Source organism: Moschus berezovskii, chromosome 9, assembly GCF_049115385.1.
Source record: "Moschus berezovskii isolate FMDL1 chromosome 9, NW_MosBer_1.0, whole genome shotgun sequence".
Taxonomy (NCBI): domain Eukaryota; kingdom Metazoa; phylum Chordata; class Mammalia; order Artiodactyla; family Moschidae; genus Moschus; species Moschus berezovskii.
In genome coordinates, this window is record NC_142468.1 from 17772298 (window position 1) to 17793598 (window position 21301).

The 21301-nt window shown below is 54.6% G+C and overlaps 1 protein-coding gene across 1 annotated transcript; it reads right to left on the reverse strand.

Moving 5' to 3' along the window:
- Nucleotides 1–656: 656 nt before the first annotated feature.
- VSX2 (visual system homeobox 2) lies at nt 657–20158 on the reverse strand. Its single transcript, XM_055437296.1, has 5 exons — nt 19789–20158; nt 18391–18475; nt 14498–14621; nt 1728–1908; nt 657–982 (listed from the first exon to the last, which is right to left on the reverse strand). The coding sequence occupies exons 1-5, from the start codon at nt 20156–20158 to the stop codon at nt 657–659; spliced, it is 1086 nt and encodes a 361-aa protein (XP_055293271.1).
- Nucleotides 20159–21301: the final 1143 nt, after the last annotated feature.

Here is a 21301-nt window from a genome sequence, read left to right on the forward strand (position 1 = left end):
GGAGGGCGGGTTCCTGACGCTGACTCTGAAGGGCATGACATGAAGGCTGGCCGAGGGGCCCAAGGCCGAGGCTTCCCAAGTATAATCTGGAATCTGGGCCCTAGTGCTGGGGACAGGCAGAGGTGGTGCCCGGGGGGCTGGCAGGACAGGACACCCACACTGTAGAAAGGGGGGTGCAGAGTTCTGCTGGGGGGCTGGGGCGCTCCGCACCCCAGCGTGGAGAGCAGGTTCTCCATCCCTGGGGCCGCGGTGGCAGTGTCTGCAGCCGAGGGCTTTGGGTCTGGGCAGAACAGAATCCACCGGTGGGTACAGAGCTGGGAAGGAGGGCGCTTTGGAGCAAGAGACCAGAGGTGGATTCACTGAGAGCAGCCGAAAAACTGAGTGAAAGCAGCCTGCAGGGGTGGTCTGGGGCAGCAGGAAGGCTCCTCAGGCAGGGCTGTGAGGATGAGGAAGGTGCTGGACAGGTCAGGGCTCGGTAGGGATGTCTCAGCGTGGCCCAAAGCCTCAGCCACAACCGAGCTGTGCCCGGAGTCACCCGGGGGGTGGTGCACGGAGGGCCTGCGGGGCCGGGGCCTCGCCTGGGAGAACACCTCCCAACACCACGGGCCCCGAGGAGAGCAGAGTCCTGGGGCGCCGGCGTCTGCGCGCACCCTGACCTAAGCCATGTCCTCGAGCCGCGCGGGACTCGGCCTCTCCGCCGGCCTGTCTTCGTCCGCGGCCTCCTCTCGCTCCAGCTCCTCGGCGCTGCGGGCCAGGCCGTCGGGGCCAGACACAGTCCCCAGCACCTTGGTGCTGTGCTCCTGCGCTCTGGCTCGGAGCGCGGCGATGCTGTTTTCCCTCAGTTCCTCCTGGGACATGGCAGCGGGGGGCTCTGAACCCCGCTCCTCCGGCTCCGTCTTGTCGAGCTTGGGCAGGGCCTGGCGCTCCGCCTCGGGCTTCCTCCCTGACTCGGCTGCCGCCTCCAGCGACTTTTTGTGCATCCCTAAAAAGAATTGTTGGTATTCGGGTTTAGAAAAGCGCCTGGGAAAGCCATCTTGAACTGAAAAAACGGCAAAGATAGAGAGAGGCCAGAATTAAGGACGAGCAGAAAGCCTTACTGCACACACCGCTGTCACGTGCGCCCCAGGGGTGCGGCGGAGGCTGCGGCGGACCACCAGGCCCGGCAGAGGGCTCCTCCAAGCCGCGTCCCTGGGCTCCTGGCCCCCCACCCCGGGGATCCCGTCTGTCCCTTCACCAGCACAGCACTTGCTTCCCCCGCCCTCCCTCTGGGATTCCAGATCTCTGAACCCCAAGAGAAACTGCTTCAGGCCCCCGTGGCAGGTGGGGAGATCTAGGGGGAAAGAAGTCCTTTGGGCAAAGCCAGAATGGTGGCCAAAGGGACCTCGGGGGTCCCCAAGAGGGGCTATTTCATTCACCACAATTCCAGCTTTGGCAAGGGAATAGGAGGATATATCCCCTGGGGCAATAGCCACCCTCTCCTCACAGAGCGAAAGAACCCACAGAATGAGAGTCCTAGGCACCGAGGGACAGACACCCTGCCCTGGGTGCCGCCTGCCCTCGGAGCCCCCCCACCCCCAAGGGAGACTGGGAGGCCAGCTTCCAAGGGCCTCTCTCCCGCCAGGCTCTTGTGGCCACCAGGCATTCCTGCTTCAGGGCTCTGTCCCCTCCTTGGGAGCCCGCTCCCCTCACCCCAGGGGCAGGACCCCAGGGAGGGTGTGGGCTCTTACCCAGCAGCCACGGGGCGCAGGAGTCCATGATGCCATCCTTGGCCGACTTGAGGATGGACTCCGGCAGGGGAATGGAGTGGCGCACCATGGCCCCATAGAGTCCATACTCGGCCATGACGCTGCTTCGGCCCCAGCACTTTTCCCGCTTCCTCCACTTGGCTCTGCGGTTCTGGAACCAGACCTGCTAGTGCAGAGGAACAGGTCAGGGGCGTCCTCTATGAGACAAAGGCCAGGCCTCTCCCTCCCGGACACACACACACAGCCCCCACCCCATATCTGCCTGGAGTTAAAGGCCACACCTCTTTGATTGCCAGTGGCCCCATTCCCTGGTGACTTTGGTTTCTCCAAGTAAAGGCATCCTTACTTAAGCTCACCCACCTCTCGGTACCCCTGGGGTTTCTCTTGGTTCAGGGTATCCAGAGTGAAATACAAATTCTGTGAGAATATGATGGGCAAAATGATTTTTTTTTCAATCAAAGCAGTTTAGGGTGATGCAATAGGATGCCTCCCGGACTGGGCAGTTCCCATGTGGTCCTCAGTTTGCCTCTGAGAAACCTGAGCCTCATAGCTCTCATACAAGGATTCACACCTCCAGCATCCCTGTCTGACTTGCAGAGGGACAGAGTCCTTTTCAGGGGATGAGCTAGCAGTCCTTTTGGTTCAGGCTCTTCCTCCACACCAGAACTCCAGAGGCCAGGGCAGTCTCAGGCAGGCAAGGTAAGTGTGGACTCAGGCAGCAGAAGGCATTTCATCCAGGTGTCAGGAAGCCTGAACCTATCCAGAGCCGCGGGCAGGGGACCCTCCCAGGAGGCCTGAGTCAGCCTCCCTTCTCTGCCCTGTCCTGGTCAAGCCCTGCAGGGCCTCCGCTCACCCACTTTCCACAGGTTTGGACTTTAACCCTAAGTGATAGTTGGAGGAGCTGGGCAGCCATCTCTCCGTCAGGGAGGGGAGATAAAATTCTTTGTGTGTGAAGAGTAGAGCACGTGAAGGTGGGGACCTAGAAGACCGCGGTGGGAGATAACCGCTAGGGGACGCTTCTCTGGCCCCGAAGTTGTCTGCGGCAGGGTGGGAATGAGCATGGGGTTCGCTGGATCTATCAGCAACACCCCAGCCGGGTTTTTGGAGGCGATCCCAAGGTCCCGGCCATGCTTGGAGGAGGGGGGAATGTCTTGATCTCCCCAAGCAGCTTTCCTGAGGTTTCTGGCAGCTGACAGGAGCCAGGGCCAGGGCCAGTTGCACTGTCCCTCAAGCTGGTGAACAGCCCGTGGGAGACGGGTGGACGCAGGAAGGACCTGGGGTCCCGGTGGCCCCCTCGTGTTCCCCTCACAGCCGCTCCACAGGCTCTGACCCCGGGGTGGTGGTGGTGAGACGCCCAAGCACCCCAGAAGTAGAGGGTAGGGTGGGGGGAGGGGAGGGCAGAGGCGGGTGCGGAAAAATCTATTAGATTCCTGGGCGATTTCCATTCCCTCGCCTGGATCAGGTCCCCGCCCCTCCCTCTGGGCCCACGCCCCCGCCCCCCGCCCCCCGGGCGGCGGAGGTTTCTGCTTTTGATGAAAAATTGCTCCAGCTCTATTCAGGAGGCGGCAAAAGAAGAGTTACCCCCAGGGGCAGCTCTGGGCTGATTGAAAAATAAGTTAATTTCTGTTTGAATCGATGGGCCTCAGGCACTGAAATATCACGGGAAATTAAAGCGGCTGCTCTCCCGGGATCCACGGCATTGACCCGCACTAATTAATGCTGGGGAGGCAGCGCGAAGCGCGCCGCGAGCCGCTCCCCCTCCCCCGGGAACCCCAAACACTCCTCATTTAACTAATTAGACGGGGAAAATTGGGTGTTAATTTGTTTAGGATTTTTCCCCCCTCCCCTTCCTCCCGGCAGCTCCCTTCCCGGCCCCCTCTCCACGCGCGGGGGCGCGGGAAATGAATGCGGGGCTCGCCGGCAGATGGCTGCCCCGGTCACTCTGCAATCTTCTCCGACTTGATTGCTTGATTAGGTCGTTAGCACATTAAAAAAAAAAATTGCTTGCCGTCTGGCGCTGGCGTGATGAGTGGGACGCGCGGCAGCGCCTGGGTAATTTATCTTTTTATACGGCGAAGAATTTGATTTCAATCTGCAGATATATGGGGCGCCTTTGACACCTGTTTAACATCGCGCCGCTGACAGCTTAACCCTTTGCTGCCTCGGCCGCGGGGAGGCCTGGGCGCGGGGGTGGGAGGTGGGGGGACGCGCGGAACCCGCGCGCTCCTGCGGTTCCCGCCGCCGCCGGCAGGTGGCGGAGTGAGCGCCCCGGCAGCTCCCGGGGCCCGGCGTCTGCGGCGGAGCGTGGCCGGCCGCACCCAGCAAGGGGCGCCCCGGCCACACAGCCGCGCTCCCGCGAGGCCGGTCCTCAAAGGGCTCCGCGGTCACCGGCGCTTTGCGGAAAGACCGCGTGATCCGTGCCCACCTTTACACTGACCCGGACTGCGTGTGCCTTGTTTGGGCATTTTCTCATTTGTAAATAACTAGGAACTTCTAAAAATGGAAGAGAAGCGGCCCCAGACTGCCCCCCGGCCCCTGCAACCCCACACCTGCCCACGCCTGTTAGAAAACGACCACTCCTCAGTCCCCTGCGTGGCGTCGCCCCCCGGTGAGCCGCACGTTTGCCACCACTGGGTTTGGCACCTCCTGGAAAGCTGTGCAACCAATGCAAGGCCTTCCCCCCAACCCCGGTCTGGACTCAGAGCGCACTGAGTGAACCTGGTCAAGGAGTGGGTTTATGTCACCAGAAGGCTACTAGATGGCTGCGCTCTGGGCACAGGAGCGCAGAGCGGTGCGCAATGGAGTTCGGAGGAACTCGGCCCTCCGCCTGGCCTGGCTCTGCGTTGTGTATATATCTGTCCCCAGCGGCCCTGCCTGTCCAGCAGGCCCTCTGCAATACCCAAGGCCTGCGGTTGTCTGAGACCTCTGTCCTGTTCCCTCTTCCCCCTTAGTGCTTGGTCGTCCTCTACAAGTACCCACATGTCTTAAGCTACATTTTCACACAGGGGAAGCATCTAAAAGGGCTAAGCCACAGAAAGGGATAAGTGGCTTCTGGTTTCATCCACCTGACAGAGAAGATGCAAAGCATGAACCCCTTGGTGATGGAATTCCACTGTGGAATTTCGAGTCTGACCACAGAGGGTTGAGAAGGCTATTTTGATGAATCTTAAGTAAGCCCTCTGCCTCCTGGGCAGGAGATGACCTTCCTGCTTGAATATAGTGCATTACAGAACAACACGGCTGCTGGAACCCATGGGGGGCCAGACCGCAGAAAGTTTTGGATTTTAGAAAAAATATGTGGTGCATATACTACGTGTTATGCAACATTCTGTAGCAGCAGCACCTCCCCATAGTCAAATCCATCAGTTCTGATTTCTGCAGCAAAACATACACATATGCATGAGGGACAAATAAAGAGCATGAAATACCATCTGGTTTTTGCCAAGAATGAGTTTTGATGACAAACTAATGGAAGAAGGTGTTTGACCACGGTTTAGAATCAGGTATCCTGAAGAAGGGATTGTGGAGAAAGCAAAGGCAGAGATGCTCATTAACCACCCCCCCCCCACCCCATCCCTTACAAGTGTTGATGCCTGGAAAGATGCATTGCCCTGGCTTCCCCAGGATCCCATGAGCTTGAGAGGGGGTGCAGGGCTGTCAGATGGAAACAGCATCTTTACTGAAACACTAAAGAAGGGGGTGCCGACTTGGGATTCAGAACATTTCTGAGACCTGTAAACAGAACCATTTTCCCCAGTCTCCTGATTTGGACAAATGAATAACTGGTCTGCGGATCAGATTTTGTCCACAGACACTCCCAGAGGGGTTGGCGCCAGCTGGTCGTTCAATCCAGGAGTCATTCGGACTCTTGGTTATGGGTTCCTGAAACGCCTGGCTCTCTTTGAATACCAGATGCTGCTCCAATTTATGGAAGAAACCTGTACAGCCAAAACAATTTCTCTTTAGCACAGTTGGCAGAGAAGCTGTGGCATTGGTGCCTTGGAGGGAAGTGGACAAGGAATTAGAATTAACCCTAACCACTCTTCATATTTGCCTTTCTCTTCCTTTCCGGGAAGCAACCAGTATGTGTGCAGAACTTAAACATTTGCCAGACTCATTGAAAGTAGTCCTGAACTGGAATTCCCAACTGAGACAAAAATTGCTAGGTCATCTTGGACAAGTTACTTGCCTTCCCTCAGTTTCAGTCTCTTTAAGCATAAAATAAGAATATCTACTTTTCTGGGTTGTTTTGGGGATTAATGAAATAAGTGAGGGGTGCCTAAAATCAGTGTGTGTCCCACAGAAAGTGCTCAATAGATGCTTAGTTCAGTTGTTCAGTCGTGTCCAACTCTTTGCGACCCCGTGGACTGCAGCACACCAGGCCTCCCTGTCCATCACCAACTCCTGGAGCTTGCTCAGACTCATGTCCATTGAGTTGGTGATGCCATGAGAAGGAAATGGCAACCCACTCCAGTGTTCTTGCCTGGAGAATCCCAGGGACAGGGGAGCCTGGTGGGCTTCCGTCTGTGGGGTCACACAGAGTCGGACACGACTGAAGTGACTTAGCAGCAGCCTAAAATCAGTGTGTGTCCCACAGAAAGTGCTCAATAGATGCTTAGTTCAGTTGTTCAGTCGTGTCCAACTCTTTGCGACCCCGTGGACTGCAGCACACCAGGCCTCCCTGTCCATCACCAACTCCTGGAGCTTGCTCAGACTCATGTCCATTGAGTTGGTGATGCCATGCAACCATCTCATCCTCATCTCATCTCATCCTCATCTCATCTCATCCTAGCATCAATAGATGCTACTTATTATTACTTCTGGTTTCCCTGATAGGTCAGTTGGTAAAGAATCTGCCTGCAATGCAGGAGACCCCAGTTCGATTCCTGGGTCAGGAAGATCCACTGGAGAAGGGATAGACTACCCACTCCAGTATTCTTGGGCTTCCCTTATGGCTAGGCTGATAAAGAATTCGTCTGCAATGTGGGAGACCTGGGTTTGATCCCTGGGTTGGGAAGATCCCCTGGAGAAGGGAAAGGCTACCCGCTCCAGTATTCTGGCCTGGAGAATGCCATGGACTGTATAGCCCATGGGGTCACAAAGAGTCAGACACAACTGAGCGACTTTCAATTTCATTATTATTTCAGTGGAGGCACAGAAAGTCAGTGGTAGTCTGTGCAGGGAGCAGGTTCATTAGTGGCATTACTTGCTCCTCTGGCCTCTTCCACATGCCCTGCAGCAAGGCTGGACTGACAAATAATAACAACAACCACCACCCCAGAAGGTGTGGTGGCGGGGGAGGGGAGGGCGGGGACAGAATTAACATCCAGGCTGTAAGATTTTAATACAGATAGTCTCTAGTTTCCCCTCTAGGGGCTTCCCTGGTGACTCAGACAGTGAAGAATCTGCTGCAATGCAGGAGACCCGGGTTCAATCCCTGTGTTGGGAAGGTCCCCTGGAGAGGGAAATGGCGACCCACTCTGCTATTCTTGCCTGGAGAATTCCATGGACAGAGGAGACTGGTGGGCTACAGTCCATGGGGTCGCAAAGAGTCAGACACGACTGAGTGACTAACACTAAACTAGACCTCCCCTCTAGGGGCCAAAGAGATGCCCCCTGCAACACTCCTTGCATTTCTAATGTATCCCAGACCCTTGAGGCTCAAGTGTAAGAGACCACCTATGCGGACGGCTAGGAGAGGGAGCTGAAAGACCTGGACTGGAGAATTCTGTTCTGCCTCCAACTGCTTTTGTAAACTTGGGCATGTTTCTTAACCTTTCTGAGCTTCTGATTGTTTGTCTGCCCTATGATCCCACTTCCTTGCAGGTTTGTTGTAAAAATTCAATAGAATAGTGCATGGGAAACACCCAGCATGTTGTAAGAACTGGAAAACACTGGCCTGGTGCTGGATGAATTCTACGGACAAATGACCAAATAAATGCTCGGTGACACTCTTCACATAAAGCCGGGTCCTCCCATCTCCCACCTTTGAGATTCCTTCATTTAGGCCCCGTTTCCCGCTTGGTCCCTTAGCTCTGGCAAACCCACAGTACTCCTTCAATTCCTCTCTTCCTTTCCAGACTGCACACTTTCTAGAAGCCATTACTCCACGCCCAAGGAAATCAGGTTGGAACTCTTCAGGAGGACAGGCATGCAGACCCTGGCAAGGATCAGAGCCCTGCCTTCCTCTTCCAGGCCTCCCAGTGCCTGAGAAGGGGCTCACAGGGGCATCAAGGGTCACCAACTTGGGAGTCCCAGGCAAGGGGGAGTGGGGAAGGTCTTCCAGCTCAAGGAAGAGCCTGGGTTTCCTGGTACACTTCCTCTCACACATGGTGCCCCGGTAGCACTCAGCCCAGGTAGGAGGCCTCTGGCTGTCGACAGCCTGTACCTCCACACCCGGAGAGAGGGGCCCAAAAACTTGTGTCTTCACAGATGGACCGGATCCATAAAAGGGCTTCTTGCCAGAGGGATGCTCTTCTGGTCCAGGGCACTCTTCAAGCTGGCCAGGCTGTCAGCCCTCTGTCCCTTTTGTGGGTAACCAGGGCATCTCTTGTCCTTGCAAGCTCCCAGCCTTCTAGCCCCACACGATGACATGCCCAGGCCTCCTTCCCTCTGAGGTCCCTCCATGGTCACCCCCCAAAGGAGACACCATGCATAATAGATACTCTGCGCATTCTGGCCCCTTGGCTACCCCCGGACCCTGCCCTCCCGTCTTGCCCTGGGCTATCAGGCCCTGCTTCTTCGGCCCCGTGGCAGTTTTCAACACGTTCACCTACCGTCTTTCCTCTCCTCTGACTGGAAGCTGATTAATCTGCGCTAGTTGCTGGCGTGATTTAACGACCTCGCACTCCACACGCACTCAGCACTTCTGACAACATATTTCAGCACACCCTTTCCAGTTCCAGCTTCAGGCTCAGAGAAGCTTGGCCTTGCTGTAGCCTCTGATGTCCACTAGAGGGCAGCTCTGCCTATGTTTCCTGGCAGGCACAGGGAGCATCCTTCCCTGAATTCCTGGACAGGTCATTCCACTGTGTCACCCAATACTCCACTTTCTTCCACTCATATTAACTCACTTAAAACAGAGACACTTTCCCTTAACCTCTGACCCAGCACTTTTACACTGGTTACATACAGTCACCTAGAGAGCTTTAAAAACAGACAGGGCTTCCCTGGTGGTCCAGTGGTTAAGAATCCACCTGCCAATGCAGGAGACACGGGTTCAATCCCTAGCCCAGGAAGATCTCACATGCTGCAGAGCAACTAAGCCTGTGCACCACAGCTACTGACCCATGTGCTGCAAGAACTGAAACCCTTGCGCCCTAGAGCCTGTACTCCACAACAAGAGAAGCCCCCTGCAATGGGAAACCTGCTCATGGCAACTAAAGACTAATCCCTGTGGGGGGGGGGGGATGGGGTGGGAGGTGGGAGAGAAGTTCAAGAGAGAGGGGATATATGTATACCTATGGCTGATTTATGTTGATGTATGACAGAAACCAGCACAATATTGTAAAGCACTTACCCTCCAATTAAAAATAAATACATTTTTTAAAAGGAAAAAATAATACAATAGTCTAGAAATCTTGAAGTTATATTTTCAATTTTTTAGTTTCTCAAAATAAAGGCATTTGAGAGCTTTGAGAAAGAAAAAAAAAGAGTAGCCACTGCTTGTCACAACTAGAGAAAGCCCTGGTGCAGCTATGAGGACCCAGTGTACCCCAAAATAAAAAAAAAAATAGATGCCATAGCTACACACCAAACCAATTAAATCAGTATTGCTAGGTGTGGGAGGCTGGCACAAGTAATTTTATTTTACCTTAAATATTTATTTATTTATTTGGCTGCACCATATTCTTAGTGGCAGCATGTGGGATCTAGCTCTCTGACCTGGAATCGTACCTGTGCCTCCTGCTTTGGGAGAACAGAGTCTTAGCCACTGGACCATCAGGGAAGTCACTGGCATGAGTAATTTTTTAAAGCTGCCCTGGGACTTCCCGGGTGGTCCAATGGTTAAGAATCTGCTTTCTAAATGAAGGGATGATTGGGGAACTAAGATCCCACATGTCTCAGGGTAAGTCCTCGAAGAGCCTGCATGCTCAGTCACTTCAGTTGTGTCCGATTCTTTGCAACCCCATGGACTGTAGCCCACCAGGCTCCTCTGTCCATGGGATTCTCCAGGCATGAATACTGGAGTGGGTTGTCATGCCCTCCTCCCAGGGATCTCCCCACCCAGGAATTGAACGTGAGTCTCCTGCATCTCCTGCATCGCAGGCAGATTCTTTAATGCTGAGCCACTGGGGAAGCCCTGAAGGGCCTGCATGCCTCAATAAAAACCCAGTGCAGCCAAAAGTTTTTCTAAAAAATTAAAAAATAAAGTAAAAAAAATCAATCAATCAGTTGAAAGCTGCCCTGTGTTTCTAATCCATTTCCCAGGCTGAAACACACTGCACTCTTTACCCATCCATGTGGTTATCTATTAACTTCTGGGATGTAAGCCCCTAAAACTTTGTTTCCCACCCTTGGGCAGGGACCACATTAAAAGAGACAGACTGGAACAGCCCTAGTCAGAGAATCCAAACCTCATCCTTCCAAACATACCAGGTTGCTAAGAGTGGAGGTGAGATGGCTCTGTTCACTTGCACATCTGTAATGTAGGCATTCTAAATAAGTATAACTTCTGTCAGAAAAAAATACAGTAAACACATAAGTGACTATATCAAAATACTGAGAATGAATGACCCACAGAGGAAATAAACTCAGTCTGGAAACCATTTCCTCTTCCCCAGGGCTGACATCTGGCAGGGGCTTCCAGAATGCCACATACTAGCATTTCTCAGAGACACAGAAAGGACTTTGCGTCTGGCTCTGATATGAAGTCCATCCTAAAGGAAATCAGTCCTGAATATTCACTGGAAGGACTGATGCTGAAGCTGAAACTCCAATACTTTGGCCACCTGATGCGAAGAACTGACTTATTGGAAAAGACCCTGATGTTGGGAAAGAGTGAAGGCAGGAGGAGAAGGGGATGACAGAGGATGAGATGGTTGGATGGCATCACTGACTCAATGGACATGAGTTTGAGCAAGCTCCAGGAGTTGGTGATGGACAGGGAAGCCTGGTGTGCTGTAGTCCATGGGGTTGCAAAGAGTCGGACACGACTGAGCGACTGAACTGAACTGAACTGATATGAAGACTAGAAATCTCTTCTTCCCCTAACAGTGCAACTTAGCCCTTCACCCCAACTTAGAGAGATGTAGAGGGGGGAAGTGCTTGCCCTCAAAGCATAAAGGTCAAGGAAATCAGCCACTATTAAGGGGGCTGACCCCTCATCACTGCAATTGGCATTAATTATTCCAGTTTCTGTAGATAAGTGCTCCCTTTACCTTCACTTGCTCTCTTGAGATAGCACTTGAGTGGTACTAGGTTTGAATCCCAGTCCACCACTTATTTCACCTCTCAGCCCCTCAGTTACCTCATCCAGAAAGTGGGGATAAGAATAGCATCTAACTCATCTCATTGTTGTGAAGAAGGGATGAAAAAAGGTATGGAAAGTGACTAAGCACAACACATGTCTGACTTTTCACATCTACACTGGGTTCTCATTAGACACTAGGTCTCAGACACATCCAGGGGCTTCCTTGGGTTGGTCCAGCTGTCCACCTGGGGCCGAACATTCCACCAATGGCAACCCAGAGTTGGAATAAGAGAGGTGACCCTGAGGAGACGACTCTCTGGGAGGGATTCCCCCTTTTCCTTTTACAGATGACAGATGGGAAGTGACTTGGATTCTGCCATACCTGGTTGGTGTCAGAGCCAGAACTATCTAGTCCCTTAACCGTTCCATTCCACCTGAGGATGTCTAACTTCAGACTTGGAGCCTCTAATAACTTTCCCCCCTTCCTTCTTTTCATGGCAAAAGGAGAAGAAGGTGGCAGAGGATGAAATGGTTAGATAACACCACCGACTCAACGGACATGAATTTGAACAAACTCCAAGAGATAGTAGAGGACAGAGGCGCCTGGTAAGCTACAGTCCATGGGGGTCACAAAAGATTCGGCCATGACTAAACAACAACAAAGTGCATCCACTGGTGGAATGGTCAGCCCCAGGTGGACAGCTGGGCCCTACGCTGGGCCCACTGGTAAATGCAACACACACGACTTCATCACAGCTGCAACTGCCCTGTCATGTCCATTTTACAGATAAGCAATGGAGGCTCAGGTTGGTGAAGTGCGACCTGTCCACAGTCATTCAACTGGTACCTGGTGAGGCCAGGATGGTCCAACTCTGCAGTGAGTATCCCTAACCATTGCACCACCTTGCCTCTCCTGTGCATGCCCCATACTTAGAACACCAGACACACGGGAATTGCTCTGCGGGTTGGAGCTTTGATAGATAGTTGTCACTAATAGATGTGAAGTCCTTTCCCAGGCCATTTGGTAAAACATTTGGTTGGGCATGCGTGCTAGTTGCAGTCATGTCTGACTCTTTGAGACTCTATGGACTGTAGCCCACCAGGCTCCTCTGCCCAAGGGATTCTCCAGGCAAGAATACTGGAGTGAGTTGCTGTATGCTTCTCCAGGAGATCTTTCTGACCCAGGAATCAAACCTGTATTGTGTCTCCTGCATTGGGAGGCAGGTTCTTTTACCACAAATGACACCTGGGAAGCCTCAAAATATTTGGGGATTGGGCCATTTGATAACTCACACCTTCTGGGGGCAGCATTTAGCTGAAGAACTAGGCAGTGCTGGAAGAGTTAGAGACCCTTGCCTTGGTTCACCGATAGCCACAGATTCCACAGTCAATCCTTGCAGTCCAGGAGATCAATGTGCTCCACACCCTTGGTTCCTCCATGCTGGTGCTGGTGATTTCAGACACCAACCTGTAGACAACCCCTCAGACAATTTTAAGAAGTCTAGAGTCTGCGAGCTGAGCGTTTATAGCAATGCAGTTACAGCTGAGGACAAGCTCTCCTTACAGCCTTCGGACTCTCCTACCCACCTCTACCACCACCACAGCCAGATTTTAGGACAACCCACTGCAAGAGACGAGCTGTTCCATTCTACTAGTCAACACTGCAAATGTGCAACTAACCAAAGGGGAAGTCTGGCAACCTCACCAACCCTGGCTGTTGTAAGGACCAGCTCTACCCAAAAAAGGCCAGGTAGGGGTTACCACCACATGTGAATTGGATTGGGTCTTGGCTTACACACACACACACACACACACACACACACACAGGATTCAAAATCAACATCCAGCCTTTCCCCACTGGAACTTTCTTGGGTGGGGATGATGGATCCAGGCCACTGTGGATAATGCACCAAACAGATAATCTGCTTATGAATAATTGAGCTTATTGTTAGTGTCACCATCTAAAGTCATTGGCTGAAATTCCCAATAGACTTCCAGGGGAGAGGAAGGCTCTTCTGGAAAAGCAGCTCTCGCCTCATTCCCCATTCTCTGGTTCTGCAGTAAGCAAGTGCAAAGAACCTACACACCTTATTTGGCCCTTTCGCTGGACCTGTCCCCTCCATGCTCCTCCCCCCGCCAACACACTTCACACCTGGAGACACAAAGGAGGAGGAAACTTGGAGTGGAAGGGTTTCAGGAAGTCGGGACCCTCCCTGCCTTTCCCAGCCTTGGCAGGTCAACTACTCTGGGCCACTCAGGTGTCCCGACAGAAGCAGCTCTGGTTCAGCTATGGCGACCTCAAATCTTCTGGAAGTGTTCTTCCACCCCAACCCTCCTTCTTCCTCATGGAGGCCCTGTCTGGAGAATCATCAGACTTCATTTCCTCCTGGAGAAATGATTAAGCAACCCATTCCTATCTGCCGAGGGGAGTCCTGGGCTTGGGAGGATCCTGCTGCTGCTGAAAGGAGGCCTGGTACCCAGCACAGCTGAGGACAGCCTCAACCAGTCAGGGCTGCTACTGCTGCTGCTGCTAAGTCACTTCAGTCGTGTCCGACTCTGTGCGACCCCATAGACGGCAGCCGACCAGGCTCCGCCGTCCCTGGGATTCTCCAGGCAAGAACACTGGAGTGGGTTGCCATTTCCTTCTCCAATGTGTGAAAGTGAAAAGTGAAAGTGAAGTCTCTCAGTTGTGTCCGACTAGTAGCGACCCCACGGACTGGCAGCCCACCAGGCTCCTCTGTCCATGGGATTTTCTAGGCAAGCGTACTGTAGTGGCTTGCCATTGCCTTCTCCGAGTCAGGGCTGGCTCTCCACAAAACTCTCCAGTAAGGAGGTGAGGGGAACAACTTAATGAGTGCCTCCTGGGCTGGAGCAGGAGCCCTGGGCAGGATCAGCTGCTGGGTTGTGAGAAGTAAGGAGCCTCAGGTGGATGGAGGCGGTGGGGAGGAAGGGAGTGGGCAAGGTCTTCCTCATGGGGGAGGCAGCTCCCCTCCACCCCCAGGCACCCAGGCCTTGAAGCAGACGTTTCACCTGCTGCACCAGAGACCCTGCTCAGAACCCTAGACCCACCCAGAACTCCATCTGCAACCACAAGTGCCCCTCACGGTCTGCCATACTCCTCAGGAAGCCCACAGTCTGCAGCCACAGACCACGTCTTGTCTGCCAAGTCTCCCGTCCCTCCAGCAGGACCCATCTCACGTGGTAGGTATTCAGCTAATATCTGCTTAAATGAACTGTTGCCTGAGAAGGTGATTACAGACAAGCAGGAGGGTGAGAGAGGGGTATGTCAATGTCCCTGAGGGTGAAGAAAGTGTGAGAGAGGGACTCAGGGCTGTTTTACCTGTATCCTGTCTTCGGGCAGCTCCGTTTTCATGGCCAGCATCTCCCGGGCATAGACATCAGGGTAGTGGGCTTCATTGAATGCTTTCTCCAGCTCTTCTAGCTGGTAGGAGGTAAAGATTGTCCTGAGGGGAGCAAACCCAAACAGTCAGGACCCCGAAAATGGAAAAAGTTTGTCCCAGAGAAGACAGAATAGCCCTCCCCTATCTAAACAGCCCCCAAACCCAGCCTGGGCCAATGCAGTCGAATACAACCCCTCTCTCCCGCCCCCATCCCCACACACCCTCTGGACTCTTCTTCATTCCAGTCTGAGGGCACACACTCTCTTCCAGTGATTAGGGCATTATTATTTCAGCCCTCAGAGACATTTTATACGGGGAATCTTCCTGAAAGTGCTTTCAGGGAAGGGTGTTAAGACTCAAGTTTTAGGAAACTGCAGAAAGGCCCTATTCCTCCTCCCGGGCACGGAACAAGGGGCTCACCAGGTAAATAAGCGCCTCAGCCCCAGGCAGGACCTGCCACTCCGGGCTCCCCTCACAGACAGGAGAGTTGATCTTTTAAATTGTACTCAAGTGTTCAGACTCACCGGAAGGTCAAATGCAGCCGCCGCCCCAGGGTTTCTACAGTGGAGAACTAACTGAACCTCCCAGCCCCGCACCCCACCCTGCTCACCGGCTCCTGAGAGCTGCCCTCAGAGTCTTGGGGGCAGGGAAGGAGGGCAGGGGGGGTGCTCTGTCCTTTCTGGCTCTCCGAAGGGAGGGGCCACCTTCCTACCATCCCACCACACCCAGGTTCAGCCACTCATCCAGCGGGAGCCCCATTTAGGGGTAGATCACTCAGGTCATCCCAAGAGAGCCTACCTACACAGCCCCCAACCCCCACAGAGCAGTTTACATCGACCTATTTGAGTTATTAACATAAAGTGTTTTAAGAGTCCAGTAAAAGCTACATCCTCTCCGCTAGCAAATGGATATGCTCCAACACACACAGTTTTCCACCTCCGATATTTAGGGGGTTTGTAATCCCCCTTTCTCAAATAAATACACTACACACCCCCTTACCAACATAAATTCTTCTCTTTTCAGACCTGAATTTCACCAAGTTCTAGGCAACATTTATCCTGCACCTTCCTCAACAAGCTAGGGTGTAATATGGTCCAGATTTTACAGACTCAGCTTCTACAAAGGTTGAAGTAGAGCCTGGGATTTGAACCCTGGGACCAGCATGAGGGGAGGTTAAAATCCCTCACTGCAGCCCTTGCCCTCACCCAGCCCAAGGAAAAAGTACGGGATGGAAACCCCATGTATTCCTCCTGCCAGTGTCGGCTTTGGCATCCTGGAGGATGATACAGGGGATGTGTGAGAGAGAAAGATTCTGCTGTTTATGGAAAACGACTGGTTTGATTCTAAATCATTGCTCCTATTCTCTTGGGGGGAATGGAATGCTTATGTATACAGAAAGTTAATTCTTCAGAATTTTGAAGATCTGCTGCTTTCCATTTCTCTCCTGCCACTTACTGAAAGGGCCCCTGAACAGACAGTCAAAATAAACAATCAAAACGTGTACATCTTCTTCAAAACTAGGAAAAATGAGACCCACAGCTATTGTGGCCTGGCCAAAGCCAAAGAAGAGAGATGATGGCATATCATTCAGTGGTTCAAGTACCAGACTCTGCTTGGGAGAGCTCTCATTAAAAAAAAAAAAAAAAAAGAACAAAACAAAAACAAGAAAGAAAGAAAGGAATTAAGAAATGAAATGAAATGAAATGATGCCTCAGATCCCCAGACTTGCCTGGAAAATCCCACGAACAGAAGAATCTGGCGGACTCAGTCCATGGGGTCGCAAAGAGTCAGACACGACTGAAGTAACTGAGCACACACACACCAGACCCTTCAGTTTCCCATCGTAACCAGTCTATCGGAGCTGAGCCTCACAGGGAAAGAAGAAAATCGGAGAGAACTCCATCCCCACTCCCCTCTCTAACTCCTCCAAGCCCCCTATGTTTCTGGGAGGTTAAGGGATCTTCATCATCACCAGATTCCGAGGTTTCTCACCTGAACTCCCCAAATGAGAGATGCTCAGATTTTTTTTTTTTTTTTTTTACTAATTAAAAATGGCACCAGCCATTCTCCTGTCTCCAATAATCTGTTCCCCTCACACATTAGAAATCGCCTGAAACCTAGTGCAGTTGACTAGTTGTCCTGTCTCCTAAGGGATCCCTCTGAAGTACCCAAAGTTTTCCCTAGTGGAGAGGGTATCAAGTGAGGACAGAAGGTCGAGAACCTTAAGCATGGACTTTGGGCTGTGTGTCAGCCAGCTCCAAAAGCCACACAAGGAGATGCCCCTGTGGAGAAGCACTGTCCTTGCTCGGGGAATCTCTCCCCCACCCCAATTCGGGCAGCAGCACAGAAGCCGGTCAGCCAGACTCCCACCTGCCCTCCCAGTCGTTCCTTGTCCCTGTTGGAGGTCCCTGCTGGGCTCCAAAGGCGGACAGGATTACCACCCGCCCCCCAACCTGTCCCCTAGCCTGGCACCAGCCTGAGTTGGGTGCATAGGAGCTGTTTTAATGAATATTTGTTGAACCGGTGAATATAAAAAAATGACCCAAGAACAGCGTTTCTGTTCACAATAAAATACAACAAAACAAAAGCAAACAGCTGCCTGAAGGGAACAAACCAAGGTCACCTAGAAACCAAGTCAAAGTTCACCCCCATTCAAGTGGAAACCTGTAAGGGGTCTGAGAAGTCAGGAAGAGCCAATTTAAAACGTGGGGTCATTTCCAGGGGTGAAGGAAGAAAGAAACGCAGACAAGCACCCAGAGACAGTATACAAAGAGGATGAGAACAAACTGGGGAGAAGAGGGTGAGGTGGGGTGGGGAGAAGGCGAGCACCCCAGGGGGAAACGTCCACAGGGTGGGAGGGAACCCTTGAAGGGGAGCCCCCCTGCACTGGGACGGAGAGAGAATCGGGAAAACAGAGCCAGGGTGAGCGCAGGGTAGCGCGCCTGCAAGCAGCCTCTGCAGAAAGTCTGGCCGATTTTTGTTTCTCACTCCTTTATTTCTTGAAACCCTCCTGATAAATTTACACAAGGAATTGGTAGCGGAGGTGCGGGCCACGGAAGAGAACGCGGGTCTCAGGCAGGGGCATTACTTTGCAGGACTGAATTTTAACTTTGTGCAAGTGATGTCTGTTTTTAAAATATTTAAAGGAAAACAAAGCCAAATAACCTCTCTCTTTTTAGTCTGTATGCTCCAATGCAGCCCACTCCACTCCAGCCAGGGCTGGTGGGGGCATCCAGTCCATTTTACAGACAAGGAAACTGAGGCTTACGGATCACAAAGGAGCAGAAGCCAAAAGCAAATTTGCCATCCATGCGGATATCACGCTCAAGATTTTGCCAACGATGGGAGCAGAAAGACAGGGGTTGGGCGGCGCTGACAGCGACAGCGGGGAGGAATGGGGGACCGGGCAGGGGGCAGAGGAACCGGCTGGGGCGGGAGGTGAGGCCGACCTGCCCGCCCAGTGGTGTGCGCGACTCTCCGAATATGCCAAGGCGGAGATGATATGTGGGTGTCTCCAGCCCCTCTCTGGGTAGGGTTTGGCCCTATTTGAGGCCTCTCTTTTCTCCCGGAGAAGCAGGAGAAAGCCTGAAAAGTGCGGCTTCCTCGGCGGCCTCTTCTAATCCTCACCCGGCATGGCCGGACGCCAGGGCCCCGGGAGGATGTCCCCAAACCACGGCCTGGTCTCCCGGTCCGACCTCCTCGTCCCGGCACAGCCGCGGACCTCAGATCTACAGCCGGCAAGATTCGGGTCCCAGGGACCCGATCCCCCGAACTGGGGACCGCAAGGGAGGCGTGAGCACGAAGGTGACAGAAAGCGCTGCAGGGGCCTTACCTGTGTCGCCGCTTCTTCCGTTTCTTGGTCTGGTTCAAAGCCGATTTGGACATTTTTCGGTCGCTGGAGGAAACATCTTCAGAATCTGAAAAGCGGGCGGAGGCACAGGCGGCAGAATGGAGGGGGGCGCGCACAGCAGCCCCAGGGCGCGTCGGGCTCCCGGAGCCCCGCGAGGGCCCCACCCCCGGCGGCCTCGCGGAGCCGCCCGGCCTGCTCGGTCTTCCCGGGAAGCCCTCGGCGAGGGCGACCCTATCCCTAAGCCGAGGCTGTTTCTACCCAGGCCGGCGCCGGAATCCGGAGGTGGTGGACGGATTTCGTTGTAAGAGAAGCAAAGGCCCCGACACGCCTGGGACGCGGACGGCGGGGGAGCGAGACAGCCTCCCGGGTCGCAGGGTCCCCCTCCGGCGGTGCTCGAGGCTCGGCGCCCTCCCCTGCGCTTGCAGCCCCGGCGCCGGGGCGCAGAAGGTGGCCCCCCATCCGCTCGGAGCGGAGCCCGGGGCGCGGAGAGCTGGACTCGGGGAAGAGAGAGGGGCTCCCCGGGCACAGTCCCCTTTCCACTGCCCGCACCGTGCGGCCCCGCTCGGGACTGGAGAGGCTGGGCGCGCCACTTTTCGTTGCCCCTCCAGATATTAATAAAAACAAATAAATAAAACGAGAGCGGAAAATCGGGGGAATCGGAGAGCGCGAACCAGAGGCGGAGGGCCGAGCCGACGGAGAGGTGCGGCCGGGAAAACGGCCCGGAGGTTCGGTGGCCCCCCAGCCCGCGAGGGTCGGGATCCCGGATACGGTGACGCTCAGGTGGGATCGCGGATGCCGACCGCTTGGGCTGCCGCGGTGGCCAGGTGGTCCTGAAGCTCGCGAGGCGAAAAATCAAGCCCAGCTGACCAGTGCGGGGTGGGTGCGTGGGGGGTTGGAACGGAGAGAAGGAAGAAGGCGAGACAACTTTGGGCCTCAGGGCCGGGGCCCGAAGCTGGCATCGGCTTCCCCGGGCGCTCACGCCAGGAACGGAATCGGGCTGTCGGAGCGTGGTTCCTCTGAGAGGCCGCGGCCCAAGTGGAGCAGAGAAGGGGGACCCCCGGCCTGAGCCCACGGGCTCCGACACCCTAAGCCCCTTTTCCAGTGGGGCCCCAACCGGGCGCTGCCGCAGAACCGGGTTCAACGCGCACACAGGACAGCACGGCTGCGGGAAACGGGGGCTCAAAGCCGGCCACCGCGGGGAGCATCCTCCCGGCCCGCCAGCCCAGGGGCGCCGGCCCCAGGCCCGCGCTGCGACCCTTCGGCCTGGCACCAACTTCTGCACCCGGAGGAGCAGGCCTGGCGATGCAAGCCAGAGCCGACGGCGTGGGGTTCCCGTTCTCACCCCAGTCGGGCAAGCCGCACAGCCTCACCCTCACCTACCCGAGCTGGCCGTCTGGCTGGTGTCCAGCGGCCCCGACGCTCTGCCCAGCGGCTGTAAGTGGACGCTCTGCGGGTCGGACAGCACTTCCAGGAAGGTGGGCTGTGCGTAGAAGCCGGGGAGCCCCCCGGGCCCCAGTAGCCCCATGCCGCCCACTCCTGCGGGACTGAGCACGGAGCGCGCAGCCAGCAAGTGCCCGGGGGCCAGACCGTCGAGGGCAGCACGCGGGTGGGGGCTGGGGGGCTCCTTGTTCAAGCCTAGGATCTCCTGAATGCCAAACCCGGTGCACCTGGCCGGGGCGCCCCCCGAGGTACTCTTGGCCACTGTCTCGGCTTTGGGCTTGCTCAGCGCTTCCCCCGCTTTCCCGGTCATCTCTCGGCTCTTTGGAGGGGCCGAGGCCGCAAGTCTTGTGCTCCCCCCACCCCCCCAGATGGCTCCCCACTTCACGAAGTTGGTCCCAGGTGCCCCCTGCGATGTCTAATGCTCTGGAGCCCCAAGGAGATTCCCCTTTTATCCAACCAGGCGGCAGCCCAAGTGGGGTCAGAGCTGAGCAGCCAATCACCGGGGCCAAGAGCGATTAGGAATTCCAAAAAGCTGGCAGCTCCTGCTGCAGGCAGCCCTGAGGGGCCAGGGCGCTGGGGGCCCGGGGCACTGGGTGGGCTCTGTAGGACACCCACGGGCAGAGGCCCCCAGAGACTGAGATGAAGCAACAAGGTCCAGGGCAGTCCCAGGAGGTGGGTGGCTGGGGATTCTGGGCAGAGCCAGCTTGGACTGTCCCTGGAGTAGGGTGGGAGGGTGGGCTGAGGGCAGATGCTGGAGACTGGGAGCCCTGCTCCCTCCCTCCCTCAACTCCTATTCAGGTTTGGCAGGGTCAAAGGAGCCCAAATATGGGACCCCTGGGGAAAAGGAAGAGTAAGAAGGAGCAAGCCTCCTGGGCAAGCTGTGTGGTGGCAATGGGGAGAAGGGAGGGCCTGGGGTTTGAAGTGGGAGATGTGGGGATCTCCAAAGCACAGGATACAATGCCTAGTTCAGAAGAGCTACTTAGTAAGTATCCCCCAATGAATGAATGAATAAAGGGGTCAGGTGTAGGGATCCCTGGAGGTAAAGAGGAGTGGTGGTGACTGCTTTTGGAGGACAACACTGGACATCTGAACATTCTCCTAGAATAAAGCATGAAGTTCACCCAAAAGATTTGCCCTTCTATCCATTTCCCTTAACCAATAAGTATTGAGCCCTTACCAGCTCTGAGCTAGGAGCTAGGGGTTCCCAATCAGGTGGACAAGTCAGAGGGTCTGCTATACTCAGAGTGCACTGACCAGACAGATGAAGAGGACAGCATTGTCGATGTGGAGGGAAGGAGGAGGGTGTGAGGGGCAACCGAAAGGTGAGCTTCTGCCCCCAGTCTACAGGGGATCCCTTGACTAACTCCTGTGTTGGAAGCTGCAGAATTGCACCCAACTGGGCCAGCTGGAAAGGCAACTGGTCCATGAGAGGCCGTAGGAAACTGCTTTAGGC

Bases quoted from the DNA above. Each gene is read 5' to 3' on its own strand.
- VSX2 (XM_055437296.1), bottom strand. From the start codon at position 20,158: ATGACCGGGAAAGCGGGGGAAGCGCTGAGCAAGCCCAAAGCCGAGACA. The intron at 14,622-18,390 runs GTAAGGCCCCTG...TGCTCCCCTCAG, and splicing joins CGGAAGAAGCGGCGACACAG to GACAATCTTTACCTCCTACC. The intron at 1,909-14,497 runs GTAAAACAGCCC...CTGCACTAGCAG, and splicing joins TGCCCGAAGACAGGATACAG to GTCTGGTTCCAGAACCGCAG.